This window comes from Hemiscyllium ocellatum, chromosome 35 (assembly GCF_020745735.1).
Source record: "Hemiscyllium ocellatum isolate sHemOce1 chromosome 35, sHemOce1.pat.X.cur, whole genome shotgun sequence".
NCBI classification, from domain to species: domain Eukaryota; kingdom Metazoa; phylum Chordata; class Chondrichthyes; order Orectolobiformes; family Hemiscylliidae; genus Hemiscyllium; species Hemiscyllium ocellatum.
Genome location: NC_083435.1, coordinates 6,489,596 through 6,515,571, shown reverse-complemented (window position 1 = coordinate 6,515,571; position 25,976 = coordinate 6,489,596). Strand labels below are relative to the sequence as shown.

The window sequence follows — 25,976 nt, the reverse complement described above, 5'->3', positions numbered from 1 at the left end:
CAGTTTTTCCATGTGGGCCTTCCGCGACAGGAATGTAGCTTGGCCCATTCCCCCCAGCTTACCCCCAAACTACTGCAATTTTATTTTCTCTTTGGTTAATTGTCCAATTCTCTCTTGAACGCTGACAGTACGACAAATGCCCCAATCGTCCAGGCACCAACTACTGCCTCCGAGCTTGAGTGAGGGCCAGAAATGAGATTCTAACCCCTAGCCACATCCGGAAGCAGGGTAGGGGGAGCTAATATCGTGCTGGAGCTCCTCCTCCCCCTCCCCCCACACTGTCTCTGCTCCCCATTCAGTGAGCCCCACTATGTTTGTTGGTTGGGGGTTGGTTCATGAGGATGTAGAGACAAAACCAGGGGATGACAGATAGGGTCACGTTCCTGTCTGTCTCCCATCACCATCCAGACCCGCGCCAACCTGCGGTGAGAAGATCGAATTTGACCCATCGTCCCCTTAAGTCTCACGTGCCTTCAAGAGGGCCAAAGAGGAGGGGGAAGGGCGAAGGGAAGGGAGGAGAAAAGTCAAAGAGGCCGACGACACCCACAGTTGGCAGCCTACCTGCATGGGCAGCGAATAAGAGCAGAAGCAACCACATTCTCTGAGCTCTGTGGCGGAGTCTTCGCAAATGGCAATTACAATTAGCCTTGGAGCTTAAGCTGTTCGAGGTGACAGAGAGGCATTTGGTTGCTCGACTGAAAGTAAGAGAGAGGCAACTGCTGAATATTGACCTGTCGTGTACCCCTCCCCAGCCTGATCCACTTATTGCAACAGGCTATTGTGCAGGTTAATCGTTCACTCATGAAGTCTGGCGTAAATAACTCCAACGGTATCTCGAACTGAACATGGAAACTTTCCTCTTAAGCCCTACCCGGTTATTGAATTATTTTCATTTCCTGGGGGTTTGGAACAAGTGCGTTGTTGCGTTTGTTACATTTTCCGCTCGTTCTGAAGGATAAACATGTGGATCATGTGGAAAAACACTGCAAGTATTTTTGGGACATCGTTTTAATGCTGAATGGGTAAAATTTCACCAAGACTGGAACAAACAGAGCCTGTGGATGAGGGTTGAGCTATTCGGGACTGGGTTAAGGAGAGGGATGGAATTTTAAAGGCAGGAAGTTTAGAGGGGATTTGAGAAAATGTTTTTTTTCACACGGAGGGGGCGGTATCTGGGAACCTGGAATGCAGTGTCTGTGAGGGGAGCACAGGTGGGAAGCAGAGGTTACATGGATGAGCACTTGAAATGTCATAACATTCGAGGGTCAGGACCAAGGCACAAACTAGAAGGACTGAAGGGCCTCTTCAGAACTGTATACTCTGAGGTTGGGACTCACTCGCCACTCAGTACACATTCGGTAAAAACAAGGACTGCAGATGCTGGAAACCAGAGTCTAGATCAGAATGGTGCTGGAGAAGCACAGCAGGTCAGGCAGCATCCGAGGAGCAGGAAAATCGACGTTTCGGGCAAAAGCCCTTCATCAGGAATAGAGGCAGGGTGCCTGCAGAGTGGAGAGATAAATAAGAGGGGAGTGGGGGGTGGGGAGAAAGTAGCATAGAGTACAATAGGTGAATGGGGGTGGGGATGGAGGTGATAGGTCAGAGAGGAGGGTGGGGGAAGATAGCAAAGAGTGCAATGGGTGAATGGGGGTGGAGATGAAGGTGATAGGTCAGAGAGGAGGGTGGAGTGGATAGGTGGAAAGGAAGATGGACAGGTAGGGCAGGTCATGAGGGCGGTGCTGAGCTGGAAGGTTGGAGCTGGGGTGAGGTGGGGAAGGGGGAATGAGGAAACACTGCAGGCAGTCTGCCTCTATTCCTGATGAAGGGCTTTTGCTCGAAACTTCAATGTTCCTGCTCCTTGGATGCTGCCTGACCTGCTATGCTTTTCCAGCACCACTCTGATCTAGACTCAGTACACATTGCTCCATGCCCAGAGTAACATCTAGGCCAGACTGGGTATGGATGGCAGATTTCCTTTCCTAAAGAGCACTATCAGATGGGTTGTTACAATAACCAATAACAATTTTCACCCTCACCAAATCTAACTTTATATCCCAAATTTATTAACTTATATTCACCACACTGTCTGTTCCCACAGCATGAACCTGGGCCTCTTGCTCAATGATCTCTCTGCCAATATTGCTCCCACCAGCGCCTCTCATTTCTTTAGAGTACCTAAACATTCAATGGTGTTACCGTGGCTGAATCCCCCACTATCAACATCCTGGAGGTTACCATTGACCAGAAATAAGATATATAACCATTGTGACAACAAGAGCAGATCAGAGGATTGCAATGAGTAACTCATCTCCAATTTCCCAAAGCCTGCCCATCATCTACAAGGCACAAGTCAGGAGTGTGACGAAATACTCTTCACTTGTATGGATGGGTGCAGACCCAACAACACTCAAGAAGATTTTTTTTTAGATTACTTACAGTGTGGAAACAGGCCCTTCAGCCCAACAAGTCCACACCGACCCACCGAAGCGCAACTCACCCATACCTCTACATTTACCCCCTACCTAACACTACGGGCAATTTAGCATGGCCAATTCACCTGACCCGCACATCTTTGGACTGGCAAGCTTGGCACTATCCAGGACAAAGCAGCCCCTGTTTGATTGGCATCACATTACAAGCATCCACTCCTTCCACCACTGACATTCAGTAGCAGCAGTGGGTACTATCTGCAAAATGCATTAATTAATCAAGGCTCCTTAAACAGCACCTTATAAACCTACACTTCCACCATGCAGAAGGACAAAGGCAGCAGATACCTGGAAACATCAACCCCTGCAAGTTCCCTTCCGAGCCCCTCACCATCCTGACCTGGAAATATATCACTGATCCTTCACTGTCAAAGCCCTTAAACCTCTTCCGAACCCCTGCAGCCCCTACAACCCAAGTCTCCAGTAGTTCAAGAATACAGCTCACCACCACCTTCTCAAGGGGCAATTAGGGATGGGCAATAAATGCAGGCCTCACCAGTGATGTCAGCATCTCACAAGTGAGGAAAGAAACCTGACTTCGGTCTCCTGTAAGAAGATGTCTTTGTCCAATCCGTGGGTGTTAAATTGTGTTTAGTAACATTGTTATGAAACACCTTAGGACACATGTTATAAAAGTAAATGAGGAAACAGTACAGAGAGTGGTGGAAATGCAGCATTCCATTGGCCCAGAAGACAGTGATCACTGGGGAGTTAATTGAAATGTTCAGGAGTAACATCGATTGTTGCTATGGGCAATAATAAATATGCAGCAAATGCAGGTAATGGGACTGAGAAACAGCCCAACTGTGATCCTAGAGATTAACAGAATGTGCTTGCTGGGCCAAATGGCCACATTCTCTAACCCCTCAGCTGATACAGCAAAATTATTTGTCTCTTTTCAGATCAGCATACATTGGAATCAATGTCACTGGCTGTGTGAGTGATCACCTCAGTTAATAGTTAATGGGATGGGGTCATTTGCTGCACAAATATCATTCCGAATATTGAGCTTTCAACTGACCTGCTAACTAATTTATCGTTCCAGTCCCATGTGCAAGCTCAGTATTGCTCACAAACTAAAGTGCTACTCCAAAAATAAAGCTGCACTTTGGAACTTTTAATAAAATGTTCAATTTACTGACACAAACAAGTCAGAGCATTGAATCGTCAAACGTTGAAGGTCCAATGAAAGATTACAAAAGTTTGTCGACATCTGAACTTGGTCAGATAGTGCCTAGGCTGCAGAATGAACAAAGTGAAATGTGTAGCAGAGGTGTAGGGGCTCCCTCTACTATCAGCAGTTACTCTGTCTAAGTGTTAACGGGGCATGTACCAGAGTTCACTCAAGTCATTGTGAAATGGAGCTGAAGGTATTTGCTGACACTGACATATTTATCACAGCCTATAGATTTCTTCAAAACTCAGGCGTCTTATTTGTATCTTCTTAATTCAATACATGCTTAATTGTTAATGCAGCTGACCAGAGAATTACAGAATGGTTACAGCACAGAAGGAGGACACTCAGCCCATCATGTCTGTGCTCGGTCACTGCAAGAGGAATTCACCGACTGGTACACTTTTGCCATTAGTTCCTAGTCCTGGAGATCATTCCCATTTTGGTGATGGAAGCCTTGGTTGAATCAGCTTCCATCAGTTCCAAGGCATTGCCAGACAGACACTAGGGGTGTGCGATAACATTTGTCTCACTCTTGCCAACCACCGAGAGTCAGTGTCCTCTGTTTCCCAATCACTTCCACCAGTACAACAGTTCCTTCCAAAATATTTCATCGGACTCCTTGTGATTTTGAAGATCTCAATCAAATTTCCTCTTCTCTTCTCTAGCAGACTCCGGGGTAACTTTGGAATGTGATTTTTTTTAAGATTTCTTTGCAAATGGGAGAGAATCAAAGCCACCTTTTGGAATTTACAATTGATAGTCAAATCCCTGTTGGCACTTCGGGATAAATGGTGTGACCAGGCACCATTTGTGTGTGTTGTCTAAGGTTAGGTATTGTTAGGGATCCCAGCAGCAGCAGATGTAAGAGAGGTTCCTGCTCTCTCTTTCCCCCTCTAACGTCACCTAAGATAGCACTCCGTCTGCTGACTTCGACTGTGTCTACAATGCTCCAAGCAAACAAAGAACTGATAAAAGACTTCAACCTCCATTGCAATTTACTTACAGACCCTCAACTCATACTTTTCCATCTCATGTGTGTGTTGAAATTAGGGTGAAGATCATAAAAAGCCTACAGTATAGAAGCAGGCCTTTCAACCCATCGAGTCCACATCGACCCTCTGAATAGCACCCCATTCCTGTAACCCTTCATTTGCCAAGTCCATTCAACCTGATCCACACTTCCCTGGACACTATGACCAATGTAGCATGGCCAGTCCACCCTAACCTGCACATCTTTCGACTGTGAGAGGAAACCGGAGCACCCAGAGGACACACACAGACATGGGGAGAATGTGCATACTCCACACAGACAGTTGCCTGAGGGTGGAATTGAATTCGGGTCCCTGAAGCTGTGAGGCAGCAGTGCTACCCACTGAGCCACCATGCCAGTAAAATGTAGTTCTGTATTTTTAATATGTTTACATGTGTATATTTTAGCTTAATATAAAAACACATTACTTTTTAACTCGAAAAACTTCTGCCATTTTGATCATATATAAGTGCAGAATTAGGCCATTCAGCCCATCATATGTGCTCCATCATTCAATCATGGCTGGTATGTTTCTCAACCCATTCTTGTACCTTCTCCCTGTTACCCTCGATCCCCTTGCTGATGAGGTAGAAAGGTCAATGTTATTTACTTGGACTTTAGTAAAGCCTTTGATACAGTAGATTAATTAGTAAAGTTGGACTGCATGGGATTCAGGGTGAGATTGCCAATTGGCTTAATGGCAGGAGGCAGGGGGTGGTGATGGAGGGTTAGTTTTCAGACTGGAGGCCTGTGACCAGCAGCGTTTCCCAGGGATTGGTACTACGTTAATTTGTTGTTTGTCAATTTTACAAATGATTTGGATGAGAACGACGATAGGAGGCACGGGTAGTAAGTTTGCAGATGACATCAAAACTGGTGGTATAGTGGACAGTGAAGAAGGTCATCTAAGATTACAAAGGAATCTTGATCAACTGGATCAGTGGCTGAGGAGTGGCAGATGGAGTTTCGTTTGGATAAATGCGAGGTATTGCATTTTGGTAAAACAAACAAAACCAGGATTTATACAATTAATGGTTGGGCCTTGGGTAATATCGTAGAACAGAGAGACAGAGTGGTTAAGAAGACATTTAGCACACTTGCCTTCATTGCTCAGATCTTTGAGTATATGAGTTGAGACGTCATGTGCAGGATGTTGGTGAGGCATCTTCTGGAGTACTGGGTTCATTTCTGGTCACACTGTTATAGGAAAGATACTGTTAAACTGTAGAGGATTCAGAAAGCTTTCACCAGTGTGTTGCCAGGAATGGAGGATTTGAATTATTAAAATAGGCTGGATAGGTTAGGACATTTTTTCACCGGAGCATAGGAGGTTGAGGGGTGACTTATCAAGGTTTATAAAATCATGAGGGGCATGGATAAGGTAAATAGTAAGTGTATTTTCGTAAGGTAATGGATTTCAAAACTAGGGGGTATATTTTTAAGGTGAGAGGAGAAAGATTTTTTTTACATAGAGAGTAGTTTGTGTGTGGACTGAACTGTCAGAAGAAGTAATGGATGCAGGTCCAGTTACAATGTTTAAAAAATATTTGGGTAAGTACATGTATAGGAAGGGGCAGAGGGATATGGGCCAAGGGGTGGTAGGTATAGGACAGATGTTAGGGATAGATTCTTTACTCAGCGAGTCGTGAGTTCATGGAATGCCCTGCCAGTAACAGTGGTAGACTCTCCCTCTTCATGGGCATTTAAACGGGCATTGGATAGGCATATGGAGGAAAGTGGGCTAGTGTAGGTTAGGTGGGCTTGGATCGGCGCAACATTGAGGGCCGAAGGGCCTGTACTGCGCTGTATTTTTCTATGTTCTATGTTCTAAATGCAGGCAGGTAGGACTAAGTTGGAAACATAGTCAGCATGGACAAATTGGACTGAAAGTTGTTTCCATTCTGTGTGACCTAATGACTCTATAATTAAGAACCTATCTATCTTTGTCTTAAAGACACTCAATGACTTGGTATCAACAACCTGCTATGGCAACTAATGCTACAGATTCACCACCATCTGGCTGAAGACATTCCTCCTCATCTCAATTCTAAAGGGTTGTCACCTCACCCTGAGGCTGTAACCCCAGGCCCAAGTCTCTCCTACAAGCGGAAATTTCTTCTCCATGTCCACTCCATCCAGACCGCTCAGTATCCTGTAAGTTTCAATCAGATCCCCCAATATCCTTCTACACTCCATCAAGGACAGACTCGGAGTCCTTAAACGCTCCTCATATGACTAGCCCTTCATTCCTGAGAGCATTCTTATCAACCTCATCTGGACCCCCTTCAATGCCAGCACATCCTTTCTTAGTTACAGGACACAAAACTGCCCTCAATATTTCAAATGCAGTCTGACCAGAGCCTTAGTCAGCCTCAATAGTACATCTCAGCTTTTGTTTTCTAGCCCTCTTGAAATGAGTGACAATGTTGCATTTGCCTTCCAAACTGCCAACTGAACCTGCGTGTTAACCTTAAGGGAACCCTAAATTAGGACTCACTTTTCTGCACATGGTATTCCATCTGCCCTTTCATTTCCCACTTGCTAAGCATGTCCAAGTCCTTTTGCAGCCTCCCTGCTTCCTCAACACTATCTGTCCTTCCACCTGCAAACTTAAAAACAATGTCCTCAGTTCCTTCATCTAGATTGTTAACATATAACGTAAATAGCTGCGGTCCCAACATGTTACCCTGCAAAACTCCACTAGACACTGGCTGCTATCCTTTATCCCTACTCTCTGCCTTCTGCCAGTCAGCCAGTCCTCTATCCCTGCCAGTATTTTGCTCCTAACACCATGGTCTCTTATCTTACTTAGCAGGTTCCTATGCGGCACCACGTCAAAGGCCTTCTGGAAATCCAAATAGATCACATTCACTGGCTCTCCTTTGTCTAACTTGCCAGTTACATCCACAAAGAATTCTAACAGTTTTGTCAGGCATGACCTCCCTTTGACAAAGCAAAGTTCTAGACAATTTATTAGAAATCAGATGTATTGAGTTCAGAGGTGGACGTAGGGACTGAAGGAATCATGGATTATGGGGAGAAAGCAGGAACAGGGGACTGAGTTGGATGATCAGACATGATCATTTGAATGGTGGAGCAGGCTCAAAGGGCTGAATGGCCTACTACTGTTCCAATTTTTTAATTTTTCGGTTTCTATGAATTGGCAAATGCGGTATTTTTGAAATCAAAGCCCTGCTGCACTCCAGTGAGTAAAAAAGAGGAGCCATTCCCTCTCATCTGGATGTAATAACATAAAAGAGCTGTTATTTCTAAATACAATGAGGTTTCTGCCTCTTCCACTCCCTCAGCACTGAGCTCTACAACAAAAAAATTTTTCAGTCCCACTGACCCCTGACTAATGACTGTGAACATATTCTCGCCGGGATTCTTAGAAAAAAAACAGCAAATGTCCATTCTATTTAGGCCTTGCAACTTTATAAACAACAAATGGAAATTTCCCTTCTCTCTTGTCTCTTCCAGAGAACATAACCTTGACCCATCCAAACTTTCCTCATTGCTAAAATACTTCATTTGTGGAAATATTCAAAGTAAGTGACCTCTGGACTGTCTCTAATCCTGCAATGCCATGATCAGAACTCTATATTGTCCTTTAGCTATGACCTATCCACAGCTGTAGCACAATTTCCCTACTCTTTACATTCTGTTTCTCAGCTAATGAAAGCAGCTGTTGAAACTAAAGTAGGAAAGTAACCCATGTTCCTTTTTAACCATTTATCTACCTCCAGGTACCACAGGCACCTCCAGTGATCTGTTACCTCCATATCTTTTGGATATGCATTCTCAGGTCCCTCTGTTCCTTTATGTTTCACTCCAGTGTTGCCATTTATTGTGCATGTCTCAGCTTTACTACACTTCTGTAATGCATTATCCCATATTCTGTTTGCTCTTTGTTCCCCCACCTGACCATTCCATTGATAGCTGTCTGTGGTCCCCAACTTTCTCAAATTGGTGACCAATTCTTCAAATCACGAATGCTTACCTTTCCACTCAATCAATTACCTCAATGTGCATGTGCCCCTGATGCTGTTGGTGAGATGAATCATTGATTATTCATAGATAATTTTGTATTTCCTTTAGTTACTAATAATGGATTAGAAAAACAGCACGATTGTAAAAAATACTGGTGCAATCTCACTACATTTATTCAATTCGCCATGACAGAATTATAATGATTCTTACATTCGTGCCTAATGTAGACTCTGTATCTGTGGTGCTGCCTTTTAATGATGCTGTGGGAGTCTAATTTCAATGCTGGCACCAAATTAAAAACAACAAAGTGTGAGCATTGGAAATCAGAAATAAAAACAGAGGGTGCTGGGAGCATTCAGCCGATCTGGAACAGCATAATGTTTCAGACCTCTCATCAGGACTGTAGAAAAGAAGATGGACAAGTTAGAGTTTTTCAGCCAGAGAAGAGGAAACAAGAAGTAAAGGGAAGCTCTTGTCTTTTTTAAATTTTATGTTGCATTTGCCAAAAACACTGGGTCAAGTTAAAAAAAGACAAAGTGTTGCATACAAATGAACTGTGAGTGGTTTCGTCCAAACTGCAATTCAACCACTCGGTAACATCTCCTCACCCTGTTTAATTTGTTGTTGCCTTTCTGAATTTGGTTTTTAGGGCTGATGAGCACAAGATAAAAAGCTGCAATGCAAGTAACTTCTGAGTAATGGTCAGCAACTACGTAAAAACCATGAATGCAACATGCAGCACTCCTTCAGTACTGCACTGAAGTTTCAGCCTGGAGTCTTGACCCTTGGACCCACCACCTGCCAAATCTCTCACCCCCAAGTCTGGTACAGGCTGGTGTGGGGGTACTGTAGATGTTGGGGCGATAAGACAGTGACAGATGGTAGATTTGGCAGTTTCGCTGCGGTGTTCACTGGGGTTCTGAGGCATCTTACATATCTTCCAAGTTGCTGTTCCATCCTGTTACAGTCCATGAAAATGTAAGCTGGGATCAGATATTAAACCAGCTTCCCAATCACTATCAGTTGTTCGATGCCTCTGTAGAAATTCAAAACTAACACTCTGGAATCTTCCAGGATGTTTTCAATCCCCAAAGCAGTAGCCAATAAACAAAATAACAATTCGAAGTTACAACAAAACAGTCCCAATGTAGTAGAGCCTTCCAAACCTTGAAGTGACCTGAATAAACATCCGTGTTCAGTTTGTATTGATGTATTGATGTTCATAGTTCAAACAAAATTAGAAAATAACAGCTTCTTTGACAGATAAATCGAGGTCAAATTTACATGAAGCAATGATTTACATCGTTTTAATATAAAAGAGTCCTATAATCTCACTGTAAATATATACCTGCCAGATATATTATTGAACCAGACCATTGAGGAATCTGTTATTGTTCCTTTGTTTAGTCCAATGTTTATAGAACCATAGAGATGTACAACACAGAAACAGACCCTTCGGTCCAACTCATCCATGCTGACCAGATATCCTAACCCAGTCTAGTCCCATCTGCCAGCACCCAGACCATATCCCTCCAAACCCTTCCTGTTCATATACCCATCCAAATGCCTTTTAAATGTTGCAATTGTACCAGCCTCCACCACTTCCTCTGTAGCTCATTCCACACAGGCACTATCCTCTGCGTGAAAACATTGCCCCTTAGGTCTCTTTTATATCTTTCCCCTCTCACCCTAAACCTATGCCCTCTAGTTCTGAACACCCCGACCCCAGGAAAAAGACTTTGTCTATTTACCCTATCCATGCCCCTCATAATTTTGTAAACCTCTACAAGGTCACCCCTCAGCCTCCGACACTCCAGGGAAAACAACCCCAGCCTGCTCAGCGTCTCCCTGTAGCTCAGATCCTCCAACTCTGGCAACATCCTTGTAAATCTTTTCTGAACCCTTTCAAGTTTCACGAAATCTTTCCGATAGGAAGGAGACCAGAATTGCACGTGATATTACAACAGTGGCCTAACCAATGTCCTGTACAGCCGCAACATGACCTCCCAACTCCTGTACTCAATGCCCTGACCAATAAAGAAAAACATACCAAACCCTTCTTCACTATCCTATCTATCTGCGACTCCACTTTCAAGGGGCTATGAACCTGCGCTCCAAGGTCTCCTTGTTCAGCAACACTCTCTAGGACCTTACCATTAAGTGTCTATGTCCTGCTCAGATTTGTTTTCCCAAAATGCAGCACCTCACATTTACCTGAATTAAACTCCATCTGCCACTTCTCAGCCCATTGGCTCATCTGATCAAGATCATGTTGTACTCTGAGGTAATTTTATTCACTGTCCACTAGCCCTCCAAATTTGGTGTCATCTGCAAACTTACTAACTATACCTATTATGCTCACATCCAATACATTTATATAAATGATGAGAAGTAGTGGACCCAGCACCAATCCTTGTGGCATTCCACTGGTCACAGGCCTCCAGTCTGAAAAACAACCCTCCACCCTCTGTCTTCTACCTTTGAGCCAGTTCTATATTCAAATGGCTAGTCCTCCCTGTATTCCATGAGATCTGATCTTGCTGACCAGTCTCCCATGGGGAATCTTGTCGAACACCTTACTGAAGTCCATATAGGTCACATCTACCGCTCTGCTCTCATCAATCCTCTTTGTTACTTCTTCAAAAAACTCAATCAAATTTGTGAGACATGATTTCCCACATGAGGAGAAAGTGAGGTTTGCAGATGCTGAGATCAGAGCTGAAAATGTGTTGCTGGAAAAGCGCAGCAGGTCAGGCAGCATCCAAGGAACAGGAGATTCGATGTTTCGGGCATAAGCCCTTCTTCAGAAATCACACACACAAAGCCAGGTTGACTATCCCTAATCAGTCCTTGCCTTTCCCAATCCTGTCCCTCAGGATTCCCTCCAACTACTTGCCCACCACCGAGGTCAGGCTCACTGGTCTATAGTTCCCTGGCTTGTCTTTACCGCCCTTCTTAAACAGTGGCATCACATTAGCCAACCTCCAATCTTCCGGCACCTCACCTGTGACTATCGATGATACAAATATCTCGCAAGAGGCCCAGCAATCACTTCTCTAGCTTCCAACAGAGTTCTAGAGTACACCTGATCAGGTCTAGGGGATTTATCCACTTTTATGCATTTCAGACATCCAGCACTTCCTCCTCTGTAATCTGGACATTTTGGAAGATGTCACCCTACAGTCTATATCTTCCATGTCCTTTTCCACTGTAAATACTTGTTTAGTATCTCCCCCATTTTCTGCGGCTCCACACAAAGGCCGCTTTGCTGATCTTTCAGGTGTCCTATTCTCTCCCTAGTTACCCTTTTGTCCTTAATGTATTTGTAAAAACCCTTTGGATTGTCCTTAATTCTATTTGCCAAAGCTATCTCATATCCCCCTTTTTGCTCTCATGATTTCCCTCTTGAGCTGCCACTTTCTATGGGTGAGACAGAAAATGGATTTCGGGTGAGGAACACCTTTCCAGTTATTTGTGATCATTATACCACCCTTTGATAATTAATCTGCTGGCCACATTACAAACACACCCTTCCTCAAAGATCAGGTCCAGGCAAGGGTCAGGAGCAGTAACACAGTGACACTAGGTATTGTGTCACAAGGTGTCCAAATTCTGGAGCTCACAATTCTTATTTTATTCATTCGTGGGATGTGGCTGTCACTGGCTAGGCCAGCATTGGGAATGGAGACATATATAGACCAGGTAAGGACAGCAGTTGTCCATCTCTAAAGCAAATTAACGAACTAGACGGGTTTCTGCAACAATCAACAGCCATTAATAAATTCTACTTTTCACTATCTGCCCAGAACATCAAGCCCTGACCCTAACACAGGAGTCTGGAATACCAATGCGGTGATATTCTACCACCTTAACAGTAGACTTGCGTTTGGAAGATGCTGTCTAAAGGGCCTTGGTGAATTTCTACAGTGCAACTTGTAGATGGTACATTCTGTGGCTCAGTGTTGGGATGAAGGGGGTGAATGCGTTTGGGTGCGGTGCCAATCCCGTGGGCAGCTCTCTCCTGAATGGTGTCAAGCTTCTTGAGTGTTGATTGAGCTGTATTCCAATGCTTTGTGACCTCTACAGTGAATACTGTGACCGATAGGAGGAGTTTTGGGGGGAGGGACCATGAGAAGCAGGAAGAAATATGTCCAACCAGAATTGGCAACATTGTTGCCAGTTTTCTCGTGTTGTTTGAGACAGTAGGTGCTGACGCACAATACAGCTACATCAACTGCAAGAGGCAGAGAGGAGACACAGTCGAGAGGTGGGGAAGTGGGAGGGGAGAATAGAGAGGGGGTGAGGGGCTAAAACCTTGAGGAGGAGAGGTAGGGAAGAGGGAGAGGGGGAATAGAGGAGAGGTTGTGCAGAGAGGGAAAGGGGTATTGAGAGCAAGAGAGGCAAGGAGGAGGGAGAAGGGGATAGCGAGGAGGAGAGGTGGGGAAGTGGGAGAGGGGGATAGAGAGGAGATGTGAGGAAGAGGGAGAGGGGGATAGAGAAGAGCAGAGGTGAAGGAGAGAGAGGGGAGGGATAGAGAGGAGGAGAGGTTTAGGGAGAGAGAGAGGTGGGGAGAGAGAGAGGGAAGAGAAGAGGTGGGGAAGAGGGGGATAGAGAGGAGAAGTGAGGGAGAGAGAGTTAGAGAGGCGGGAACTGGGGGTGCTCACTCAGGACAGGTGCTCAGTGGGGGCAGGGAAACCCTCAAGCTGGGAGATGGCATCGAAAGAGCAGACAGAGAGCCTGAGCAAGTACCTGCGGTGTGGCCTGTGCCGGGAGCTGTTCCAGCAGCCAGTCATCCTGGAGTGCGGCCACAACTTCTGCCGGGGCTGCATCCAGAGCGAGTGGGAGAAGGTAGAAGGGGGAGGCTCCTGTCCAGAGTGTCTGACCCTGTCCCGGGGCAGTCACCTCAAACTCAACAGGGCCCTAGCTAACCTGGCCGACAGGCTGAGGAACCTGAAGCCAGCTCGAGAGCGCGCTCCTTGGGCAGAGGCTCCGGGGGGAGAGCCTGGCTTCGGCCTCTATTGCAGTGAGCACCGGGAGGAACTGAAACTGTTCTGTGAGACTGACCGCCAGCTGATCTGTGTGATGTGCCTGGACGGCAGAGGGGGGCACAGCCACAAGTTCCATGACTTCATGCTCATCCATGAAGCTGTCAACAAATACAAGGTAAAGGGCAAGTAAAAAAACTGGGTTCTCAGCACAGTCAGAGCGAGTGTAACTCGGGCAGATTTCTCACTGGATTGAGAATGCCTTTCTGAGGGAGAGTGCCATTCAGCATTCGAGAGTATGGTGCTGGAAAAGCACAGCAGGTCAGGCAGCATCTGACAAGCAGGAGAGTCAGCGTTTCAGGCATTAGCCCTTCATCAGAAATGCCATTCAGCATTGCCCACGTTAACTTTAATTGGTGCGTTCAGAATGCCCTCCTGCCCCTGGGCCAGGACCTCCAGACACAGCTCCCACCCCCACAAACTTGAAGGTGTTGTCCATCGCACCCGTTCCCGGTGGGTAGGTTATCACTTGTGGCACAGCAGTAGTGTTTGTGACTCTGGACCAGGAGGCCTGTGTTCAAATCCCACCTGCTCCAAAGGTGTTATCATGGGTGGTGGTGAACCTTGTAATTCCCTCTGTCACTTTGCCAGCGTTGGGTGATGCGTGGGGGAGAGATTCCCAGGGGACTGGGGTGGACAGGATGGGACAAAACCCATTGCTCTCTTCACCCTTTGCCCAGCCCTATCCAGAACTCCAGTCCACAAGTGAAAGTGGATGTTACTCTGACCACTGAGAGTTGCTAGTAAATTGAACCAGGAGCATGAGTAAGCTGCTTGACCCTTTGAGACTAATCCGCTATTCAGCAAGATCATGACTGATCTGATTTTAACCTTAACTCTACGCTTCTCCCAACTCTCCCACCACAATAATCTTTCACCCCTGCAGCCCTGCCTATGATATCAGCTTGAATCTCCCTTCCAATCTCCACCCCATACAAATAAACATTTCTCGAAAAAAGGCTGTTTTCACCTTGTTTTGAGAGAAGGCTGAGCAGGGATCTGATTGAAGTGTAGAAGATTATGCGAAGCATGGACAGGGTGGATAGAAAGCAGCTGCTCCTCTTAGAAGACGGTTCAGAGGCAAATGGCCAAGTTTTATGGTGAAAAGTGGGAGATTTAAAGACAATTTGAGGAAAAGTATTTTCACCCAAAGAATGGTGCTGCCTGCGAGACTAGTTTTAGTGAAAATCCTCACAATCTTTAAAAACTGCTTGGTGTGCAATATAAATGTTGTAACATTCAAGGCTACAGGCCTGGAAGATGGGATTATTGTGAATAGGTTGGTACGGATTTGATGGTGTGTTGCTGTGCTTTGTTATTCTATGTCTCTATGACCCTAGGAAAGACTGAAAACATCCCTGGACAATCTGAGACAGAAGATCATCATCCTAGAAGCAAAGTTGAAAGAGAAACAGGGCATTTCGGAAATTGGAGTAAGTTCACTTGTCCTTGCACTCTCTATCTGTCCCCCAATTCCATAACCTGCTGTCCCAACACTACACTCTACCTGCTTTGTTCCTGCAGGAGAAATCAGCCAGTCTGCAGAACCTTATCTCTTCCGAATTCGCTAAAATGCACCAGTTCCTGAACAGGAGAGAAGAGAGTTTGATTCGAGAGCTGAAGGACCACGAAGACAACCTTTCAGGAGTGATGGAAAAGAACCTTCAAGAGATAAAAAATCATTTAGATTCTGTTCAGCGGAAATTGTCGCGATTGCACACGAAAATGGACCAGCGAGCATCAGTCCACTTCTTGGAGGTACCGGGGGGTTGTAGGGAGTGGGGAAGCATCTGTAAGGTTTAAAATCCTAACAGCTTCAAAATGCTCAATGAAATTTGGAAACTTTGTGATTTTGTTTGTGTAGCACAGAGAAACATGATCTTGTTTATTGAGTGCACTGCCTGAGAGTGTGGTGGAGACGGCAGCTTCAGGTGAGGCATTCAGAAGTGACTGAGGCTGCAAAGGAAGAATGGGCAGGGTTATGGGGAGAAGGCGGGGGGATGGTACTGAGTGAGAAGCTCATTCAGACAGTGGGCTGAATGGTCTCATTCCATGTGAATATGATTCAGGAAAAAAATATCAAGTTGCCAAATCAAAATGTGTGAAACAATTCCTCCAATGGATTTTGAGTTTACCTGCCCTCTCAAACATCATTCATCAATTGTTAATAAATACAATTCTCTCTAAACATCTCCATGACAGCCACAGTTATAACCATAACGTTCTGTGCCAAGCATATTATGTCATCAATCTGTCTTAGGATGTTAGCAGGAACACATCTCAGGAGCAGGTGGGACTTGAACCCTGGTCTCCCTGTTCAGGGTTATAGATACCAGTTTTGTGGCACAAGAGCCCTCAGTGGCTTTGTATTTTTCCATAGAGTCCATACAATGTGGAAACAGGCCCTTCGGCCCAACACGTCCACAACAACTCTCTGAAGAGTAACCCACCCAGACATATTCCTCCCCTATATTTACCCCTGACTAATGCACCTAACTTACACATCCCTGAACACTATGGGCAATTTAGCATGGCCAATTCACAAACTGGTGCACCCAGAAGTAATCCATACAGACACAGAGAGAAGGTGCAAACCCCACACAGACAGTTGCCCGAGGCTGCAATCGAACCTGGGTCCCTGGTGCTGTGAGGCAGCAGTGCTATCCACTGAGCCGCCTTGTCACCCAAATAACTCTGTGATTGTAATGTCGCCCACCTGAACCTCGCTGAGATTGTGAATAGTGTTGAAGCTAATTTCCCAATTGAAGAGTATGGCCAGGAGAGTGGAACTAAGACTGGAATTGCACTAGCTGCGATTTTTGAAACAGTGGGGTCACCTTGAAGGCCTGAATGTTTTTATGTAACAGAACAGAATAGATAGCAGACTGATTTTACACCCTGGCCAACATCGCATCATTTAGAGTTCAATGAGTAGAATGGGAAACAGGCTTTGTGCACTACTGTCTGATTGGCGGGCAAGGTTAAGATTGCTCCCTTAGTGGGAAGGGATGACCTAATTGATATATTGCTGGAATGTTAATCCAGAGAACTGGTCATGTTCTGAGGACCTGGGTTTGAATTCTACTACAGCAGATAAGTGGAATTTGAATTCAATTTAAAAGAATCTAATAATGACCATGAATCCATCACTGATTGTTGGAAAAACCCATCTGGTCCACTAATGTCCTTTCGGGAAGGAAACTGCCATCCTTACCTGGTCTGACCTAAGTGTGACACCAGACCCACAGCAATGTGGTTGACTCTTACCTGCCCTCTGGGCAATAAATGCTGGCCTAGCCAGCAACACCGTCATCCCATGGATGAGTAAAAGTTTGATAACTATTGCAAAGTTATGTCTACACAGTGCACCGACCAGATGAAGAAATGGCAGTGTTGAGGTGGTTGCTGGAGCTGAAACTAAGACATTTATGTGCCAGTACTTTATGCGTCATGTCAGAGACCCAGAAATGATTGGCCTTGTGTGAGCCCACACTGTCAAGCTCGACCCTGGATGGATGTTATTCAGGCTAAAATAAAGAGGCTACAAAAGTGGGTTCTTGTGTCAACAGAAATTCTAAGAACAGTGTCACTTCCTCAGTGAGGTTTTCTTTGTGCTTTGGAACAGGATAAGGCCACTGAGCCTCATATCCACTGTGCCATTCACTTCAAACACGGTTAATTAGTATCTTCACTCTGTTTACTCAACATAGCTCCATGCTGCCTGGTACTCTCACACAATAACATTTTGTCAACTCATCTTGAAATATCTAATTGGATCCACAGCCTGTTGGGAGACAGAATTCCTGATTCCGATATAAGCTGTACATGGGAAGTATTTGTGTCATCAAATTTAATGATGTAATTGCTCTCAGCTATTTTGGGATTCTAGTTCCTGCTGTCTCTATTCCATTCTGTCCTAATGTTTTTAGAGTACTGTACGATACCCAGCTCAGATACCTCTTCTGTTTTATATTTAGGAAGAAGCTTGGGGACAAAAGAGGTATGGGAAATTCCTCACAGAAACTTTAAATATCTAGCAAAAATAAAACTAATAGTCTTTAAAGTTACTCTGTAATGCAGATTAATACATTTCTATTATTAGTGAAGACACTCACCATATATTAATCAGTGGAAATCAGCCACTGGGACTGTTCAAAGGACCATTACAGTACACAGTTTGGAGAGAAATGATCAGCGCTATCTGCCCAGGTAAGGAGATCTTCTTGAGTTTGAGAAGGAAAAAGCCTTCAAACATGAACTATTATTATGTTATATACATTGCTATGCAGAGATCAGATATCATTGCCTCTTTAATGTTGAACAACTTCCTGAGATATGTTCAATAGATTTCTTTTAAACTGTCTCCCTACCTCCACTCATTATAGGAACTGCAGGACACAGCAACTTGTGAACAGAGAGTGCATAATTCATTTAAATTTGCATCCCATATAGGTAGGGTGGTTAAGAAGATATTTAGCATGCTTGTCATCACTGCCCTAACCCTAACTCTAACTCTATCACTGTCCTTTGAGTATAGGGATGGGGACACTATGTGGAGGTTGTACAGGAATTTGGTGAGACCACTTCTGAAGTACTGTGTCCAATTCTGATCTCCCAAGTGACAGGAAGGATGTTATTCAGCTGGAGAGGGTTCAGAAGAGATTTACTGAGATGTTACTGGGAATGGAGAGTTTGAGTTATAACGAGAGGCTAGTTAGGCTGGGACTTATTTCAGTGGAACACAGAATGTTGAGAAGTGACCTGATAGAGGTTTATAAAATAATGAGGGATATAGATAAGGTGAATAGCAGTGTCTTTTTCTTAGGGCATGGGATTTCAAGACTAGAAAGCATATTTTTAAGGTTAGAGGAGAAAAATTTAAAGAAGGCATTGGGGCAATTTTATTTGCGCAGGGTGGTTTGTATGTGGAATGAACTTCCAGAGGAAGTGATGGATGGGGGTACAGTTATAACATTTAAAAGACATTTAGATAAGTATATGAATAAGAAATGTTTAGAGGGAAATGGGCCAAGTGCAAGCAGATGGGTCTGGTTTAGTTTGAGATTATGGTGGGCATGGGCTGGTTGGACCAAACCGTCTGTTTCTGTGCTGTATGACTATAACTGAGAATCAGTCAATTCTGTAACAAGCCGTGAATCCACTTGTTGCAAATCTCTGTCTTGTTTTGATGATAATGGAATGACATTGGTGCTCTGTGTTTTTCTAAGCCTCAAGGTTATGCAATAGTTCATGTTGAATAGAAAGGAAATTTTCTTTTTGCCTTCATTGTAGCAGATACGCGGAGCGCCAGTATTGAAGCTCTTCAATAACAGCTTGTTCTCCCAAACTCAATAACCATTAAAACCGATTAAAAATAAACATTGTTGGCTTGCAGAATGAAATGTGCTTGAGATGCAGCTGTAACCAAAGCAAGTGTCCATGAAACACTTTTAGCCCATTCAGTCCCAATGTAAACATCAATTTGTTGCTCCTTCTAGTTACATAGATGCATTAACAGTTCAGTGCTTGCATCAGTCAAGATGATAACATTTGCTCAATGTTTTCTTGTACTGTCCTCAAAATGATATTAACGTTGCCCTCTGTTCTCCGAGTGTGAGCTGGGCCTTTCTCCAGTGTTGACCTGGGTGAAGAAAATTAAAAAACACTAACTCCTCCAAAAAAACTCATGGGAGAAATCAGTTAGTGGTCAGTCAGGCGAAAGACTTGTGGAGGATTAGGAGCTTGTGTCCGGTTCAATATTACTTTCCATTGTGAATGAAATTGGATGTTAAGGAAGAGCAAAAACATATGGTCGTCATATTCTGTCACATGCCTGAAACTTAATTCTGTTGGAGGTAGTGGAACTAAGTGGGGTGCATAATAGACGATGGATTCGATATGATTCTAGAGCTCTTATGGTTTCAATGGTAGTGTCCTGTCTCTGAGCCAGGAAGCGTAGGTTCAAATCTAAACAGTTTTATTAAAACTTTCTGGAATAGGCTTTTAATATGTCAGCAACCAGTTTTTCACCCTTCCTCCCTATTTGTATTTCCCATGAAAGACAGTAGGACAAATGATAAAATCCCTATCTCTACAGCTTGGTTATAAAGGTTATCTCAGTCTTTAATCAGTGTTTCCTCTCTTATTGGTGACTCCCAAGCAATGAAAATGTTTTGCCGTTAATCAAAATAAAACCATCCCAAATCAATAACATTCCGTGCTGCATTTCTGAGAAACATGGAGAAGTAGAAAATAGGAGCAGGAGTAGGCCATTCGGCCCTGTGAGCCTGTTCCGTCATTCAGTATGATCACGGCTGATCATCCAACTCAACAGCCTGGCCCTGCTTCTCCCCCATTACCTTTGATCCCCGTGTACTTGAAGTAACTCCAAAAGAGGCTGGTGTCCACTCACCAAGTCCCTCTTTATTTACACATGGACAGCCCTTGACACTGATCCAAGTCCCTCAGAACCAGCTCTCAGAGTGAACAGGATGTCTGACCCTCCTGTTTATATCTGTCAGCCAGGGCTCCCTGATTGGACCAGGTTAACAGCCTCATCAGGGAGCTCATATTCTGTGAGATCCAGCTGTCTGACCTTGGTGCAGCCACTAGCAGTGCTATACACATTTCCTACTGGACACCATACAATAATTTGGCCTCACCTTCTTTCTGCAGTAGCAAATTCCACAGACTCACCCTTCTCTGGGTGAAGATGTTTCTCCTCATCTCAATCCTAAATGGTTTACTCTCTATCCTATGAGTGCTGATACTGGATTCCCCTGCCTTTCTTCACTGACCTACTATTGTCTGGGCCTGTTCAAATTTAATAGGTTTAGTTTTTCGGAACTCCAGTGAATACAATCCTAGAAGGGCTTTTGCCCGAAACGTCGATTTCGCTGCTCGTTGGATGCTGCCTGAACTGCTGTGCTCTTCCAGCACCACTAATCCTGAATATAATCCTAACTGAGTTGACCTCTTTTCCAATGTCAATCCCGCCATCCCAAGAAATTGGTAAACCTTCACTGTTCTCCCTCCATCACCAGAACAATCTTCCTCAGATAAGGAAACCAAAACTGCACAGCATATTCCAACCAGACTTTAAGCATATTCCAAGTGTGGTCTCACCAAGACTCTGTACAACTGCAGCAAGACACACTTGCTCCTGAAAGACATCCCTGCTTTCCTTACAGAATTCCCAGTCTGTGAAGTTATTTACCGTTGCTCTCTGGGATAATTTCAAGTCTTGGTGATCGGCGAGAGATTTAGTTCAAAGTCTTTTTCTCACAGATTTATGGTGAAGTACAGAAGAGGCCCTTGGTCTATCGACTCAACACCAAGAGAAATCTACCCTAAATCTGCACCCACTTTCCGACACTCGGCTGATAGCCTTGAATATTATGATGCTTCAATGGCTCATCCAAGTATTTTTGAAAGGTTGCGAGGTTTCTCTCCTCCAGTACTCTCCCAGTGCATTCCTGACCCCTAGACCTCTCTGGGTGAACGTTTTTTAAACTATCAGTGACTGATGGAATTGTGTTGATAGGTAATAGCTATTCTGTGATTAGATAATTCAAATGTCATTCTGTTTTTGTCTCTCTGTCTTCCAGCTCCAACCTGTTTGACTTTGGATCCCAATACTGCACATTCCTGGCTCATCCTGTCCGATGATCTGACCAGCGTAAGATACGGAGATAGGGGACAGTCTCTCCCTGAGACACCCGAGAGGTTTTATCCCTGTGTGTGTGTACTGGCGTCAGAGGGATTCAACTCAGGCAAACACTACTGGGAGGTTGAGGTGGGAAACAGCGCTGAGTGGGATCTTGGAGTGGTGACGGAATCCATCAACAGGAAAGGAGATATCACGGCCATGCCAGAGGCTGGTTACTGGATCGTGTGGCTGAGGAGGAGTGAGTATAAAGCTGGCACATTTCCACGTACCCTCCTGTCTGTGGACATCAAGCCCCGGAAGATCGGGATCTACCTGAACTACGAGGAGGGGCAGGTGTCATTTTACAATGCAGACAGCATGTTCCACCTCCACACCTTCATCGACATCTTCACTGAGAAACTTTACCCTTTCTTCAGTCCTTGCTTGAATGGTCATGGGGAGAACACAGAACCACTCAAAATCTGCTCCATGAAAGGTCATTATCGGTGAAAAGTTCTTGTAGTTCTCTTCTTTCTGTAAATACACAGTCACTGTTTCTGATACTGGCTTTTTTTTTCTCTTAATTTCAGATTTATTTCATTAACTGAATTTAAATTCCACTGAACTGCCTGTGATGGGATTTGAACAGATCTTTCTGGACTATTGACGACTAATCCGGCATCAAAGCCATTGCTCTGCCCATTGCTGAGCTGGATGTGAATCCCAGAACAAGACTTTGAAGAATATGTTGACCCCTCCTCACTGATTTCTGGCTCAGCTTACTTTCCCTTTTCCGCCCGTCACAACAGGCTTATTAAAATTAAGGTTTGAAAAGGCCTTGGATGATAAAAGCTTGACGAAATAACTGTACACAGGCAATCTTACAGTGCTGAACACAGCAGACAGAGTGTGACTGTACACAGGACTATATTACAGTGCTGAACACAGCAGACAGAGTGTGACTGTACACAGGGCTACGTTACAGTGCTGAACACAGCAGAGTGTGACTGTACACAGGGCTATATTACTGTGCTGAACACAGCAGAGTGTGACTGTACACAGGGCTATATTACAATGCTGAACACAGCAGAGTGTGACTGTACACAGGACTATATTACTGTGCTGAACACAACAATCAGAGTGTGACTGGACACAGGACTATATTACAGTGCTGAACACAGCAGACAGTGTATGACTGTACACAGGGCTATATTACAGTGCTGAACACAGCAGGTGGAATATGACTACACAGGACTATATTACAATGCTGAACACAGCAGACAGTGTGACTGTATACGGGGCTATATTACAGTGCTGAACACAGCATATGGAGTATAACTGCACATAGAGCTATATTACAATGCTGATCACAACAGATGGAGTATTACTGTACACGGGGCAATATTACAGTGCTGAACACAGCAGACACAGTCTGCCTGTACATCAAGCTATATTACTGTGCTGAACACAGCAAACAGAATGTGACTGTACACTGGGCTACATTACTGAGTCAAACACAGCAGATGGAGAATGACTGTACACAGGGATACATTGCTGGAAAAGCGCAGCAGGTCAGGCAGCATCCAAGGAACAGGAAATTTGACGTTTCGGGCATAAGCCATTCATCAGGAATTTCCAGCAACACATTTTCAGCTCTGATCTCCAGCATCTGCAGACCTCACTTTCTCCACAGGGCTACATTACTGAGTTGAACACAGCAGACGGAGTATGACTATCCACAGGGCTATTTTACTGTGCCGAACACAATTGACAGAGTTTGGCTGTACACTGGGCGATTTACCATGCTGAGTACAGTGAATAGAGTAACTGTACATAAAGCGCTATTACTGTGCAGAATACTGTGGGCAGTATGTGACTATAGAGGGTGATATTACTGTGCTGAACACAATGGACAGTGTGTGACTGTACACAGGGCTATATTACTGTGCCAAACACAATGGACAATGTGTGACTGACACAGAGCTATGTTACCATGCTGAACCCAATGGACAGTGTGTGACTGTACACAGGACTACATTACTGTGCTGAACACAATGGATAGAGTGTGACTGTACACAGGGCTACATTACCATTTTGAACAAAGTGGACAGAGTGTGACTGTAAACAGGGCTATATTATTACACTGAACACAGTGGGTAGAGTGTGACTGTACACAGGGCCACGTTACCATGCTGAACACAATGGACAGAGTGAGACTGTACACATTTCTACATTATTGTGTGGATCACAATGGACATAGTGTGACTATACACAGGCTATAATACCTTGTTAAACAAAATAGACAGAGTTTACTGTACACAGGGCTATATTACTATGCTGAACACAATGGACAGAGTGTGACTCTACATGGTGCCACATTACTGTGATGAACACAATGGACAGAGCATGACTGTGCACAGGGCTACATTACCGTGCTGAATACGGTGGGCAGAGTGTGACTGTACACAGATCTATATTACTGTATGGAACACAGTGCACAAAGTGTGACTGTACACAGGGCTATATTACTATGCTGAATATAATGGACAGAGTGTGACTGAACACAGGCCTATATTATTGTACTGAACACAATGGGTAGAGTGTGACTGCACACAGGACGATATCATTGTGCTAAACATAATGGACAGAGTATGACTGTGCACAAGGCTACATTACCACTGCTGAACACAGTGGACAGTGTGTGACTGTACATGGGGCTATAATACCATGTTGAACAAAGTGGACAGAATGTGACTGTACACAGGGCTATATTACCACACTGAACACAGTGGAAAGAGTGTGACTGTACACATGGCTATATTACTGTGCTGAACACAGTGGACAGTGTGTGATTGTACATAGGGCTATATTATCATGCTGAACACAGTGGACAGTGTGACTGTACACAGGGCGATATTATTGTGCTGAACATAGTGGACAGTGTGTGACTGTACACAGGGCTATATTACTGCACTGAACACTGTGGACAGAGCGTGATTGTACACAGGGCTACGCTACATGCTGAACACAATGGACAGTGTGACTGTAGACAGGGCTGTATTACTATGCTGAACACAATGGACAGAGTGTGACTGTACATTGAGCTACATTACGGTGCTGAATAAAATGGACAGAGTGTGACTGTATACAGGGTGATATTACTGTCCTGTACACAGTGGACAGTGTGTGACTACACAACACAATATTACCGTGCTGAACACTGTGGACAGTGTATGACTGTACGCTGGGCAATATTACTGTGCTGAACACAGTGGACAGAGTGTGACTGTACACGGGGCTATATTACTGTGCTGTACACAGTGGACAGAGTGTGACCGTACACAGGGCTATATTACTGTGCTGAACACAGTGGACAGAGTGTGACTGTACATGGGGCTATATTACTGTGCTGTACGCAGTGGAAATAGTGTGACTGTACACAGGGCTATATTATGCTGAACACAGCAGACAGTGTGACTGTATGCAGGACGACATTACTGTGCTGAACACAATGGACGGAGTGTGACTGTACACGTGGCTATATTATCATGCTGAACACAGCGGACAGTGTGACTCTACATAGGACAATATTACTATGCTGAACACAGTGGACAGTGTGTGACTGCACAGGGCTATATTACTGTGCTGAACACAGTGGACAGAGTGTGACTGTGCACCGGGCTACATTACCGTGCTGAACACGATGGACAGAGTGTGACTGTACACAGGGCTATATTACTGTGCTGAACACAGTGGACACAGGGTGACTGTACACGGCTACGTTACCATGCTGTAATCAATGGACAGCGTGTGACTGTACACAGGTGTATGTTACTGTGTACGGAACACTATGGACAGAGTGTGACTGTACGCAGAGCTATATTACTGCACTGAACACAGCGATGTGTGACTCGATGGAAAGATGGACCGAAATCTTCCTCAGGGAGACAGTGAGGTCTGCAGATGCTGGAGGTCAGAATTGACGGTGTGTTGCTGGAAAAGCACAGCAGGTCAGGCAGCATCTGAACGTCGATTTTCCTGCTCCTCGGATGCTGCCTAACCTGCTGTACTTTTCCAACAACACTCTCAACTCCGAAATTTTCCTTAGCTAAACTAAAAGCAAAATTCCAGAAACCCCTCCACAGAATGTGATACACTTTAAAGCGCTTGGGTAACACTTTATTTTGAAAAACCGAATATCAAGTTGCTTGTGGGAATCCGGGTCAAACCCATTCTCATTCAGTTTCTCGGTAATGGACCAAACCAATCAAAAAAGTGTTCTTCCGGCTGTCAGTGATTGGTTCGCTCTATTAACCTATCAGAATGAAGTTAGTGCTGCCCCTCGGGCACTGAGCTGCCAGTTTCCATTGGTTGGTAAGGACATTCCCAGTTTGTCGCTGGACAGAAAATACACAACAAAGAAGAGGAGGACTTGCACTCCAATGGCACCTTTTCACAACTTCTTGACATTTAAAGTCAATGCCACACCTCCGGGCAGTCACTGATGTAATATAGGAAACTCGGCACTCAGTTTGAACACAGCAAGACCCAACATTCGCCAACAAAATAGTGGCAGTTTTTATTTAAGAGGGTTGGA

The 25,976-nt window shown here is 44.6% G+C and overlaps 1 protein-coding gene across 1 annotated transcript; it reads left to right on the top strand.

The window, feature by feature from the left end:
* Positions 1-13,396: 13,396 nt before the first annotated feature.
* Positions 13,397-21,889, top strand: LOC132832935 (nuclear factor 7, ovary-like). The gene is made up of 4 exons (XM_060851177.1): positions 13,397-13,849; positions 15,072-15,164; positions 15,256-15,502; positions 21,339-21,889. Exons 1-4 carry the CDS (start codon positions 13,397-13,399, stop codon positions 21,887-21,889), a joined length of 1,344 nt encoding a protein of 447 aa, XP_060707160.1.
* Positions 21,890-25,976: the final 4,087 nt, after the last annotated feature.

Excerpts from the sequence above, each read along its gene's own strand:
- LOC132832935 (XM_060851177.1), top strand. The coding sequence starts at position 13,397 with ATGGCATCGAAAGAGCAGACAGAGAGCCTGAGCAAGTACCTGCGGTGT. Across the intron at positions 15,165-15,255 it reads AGGGCATTTCGGAAATTGGA|GAGAAATCAGCCAGTCTGCA; the intron begins GTAAGTTCACTT and ends TTGTTCCTGCAG. Across the intron at positions 15,503-21,338 it reads CTTGGAGGTACCGGGGGGTT|CTCCAACCTGTTTGACTTTG; the intron begins GTAGGGAGTGGG and ends TCTGTCTTCCAG.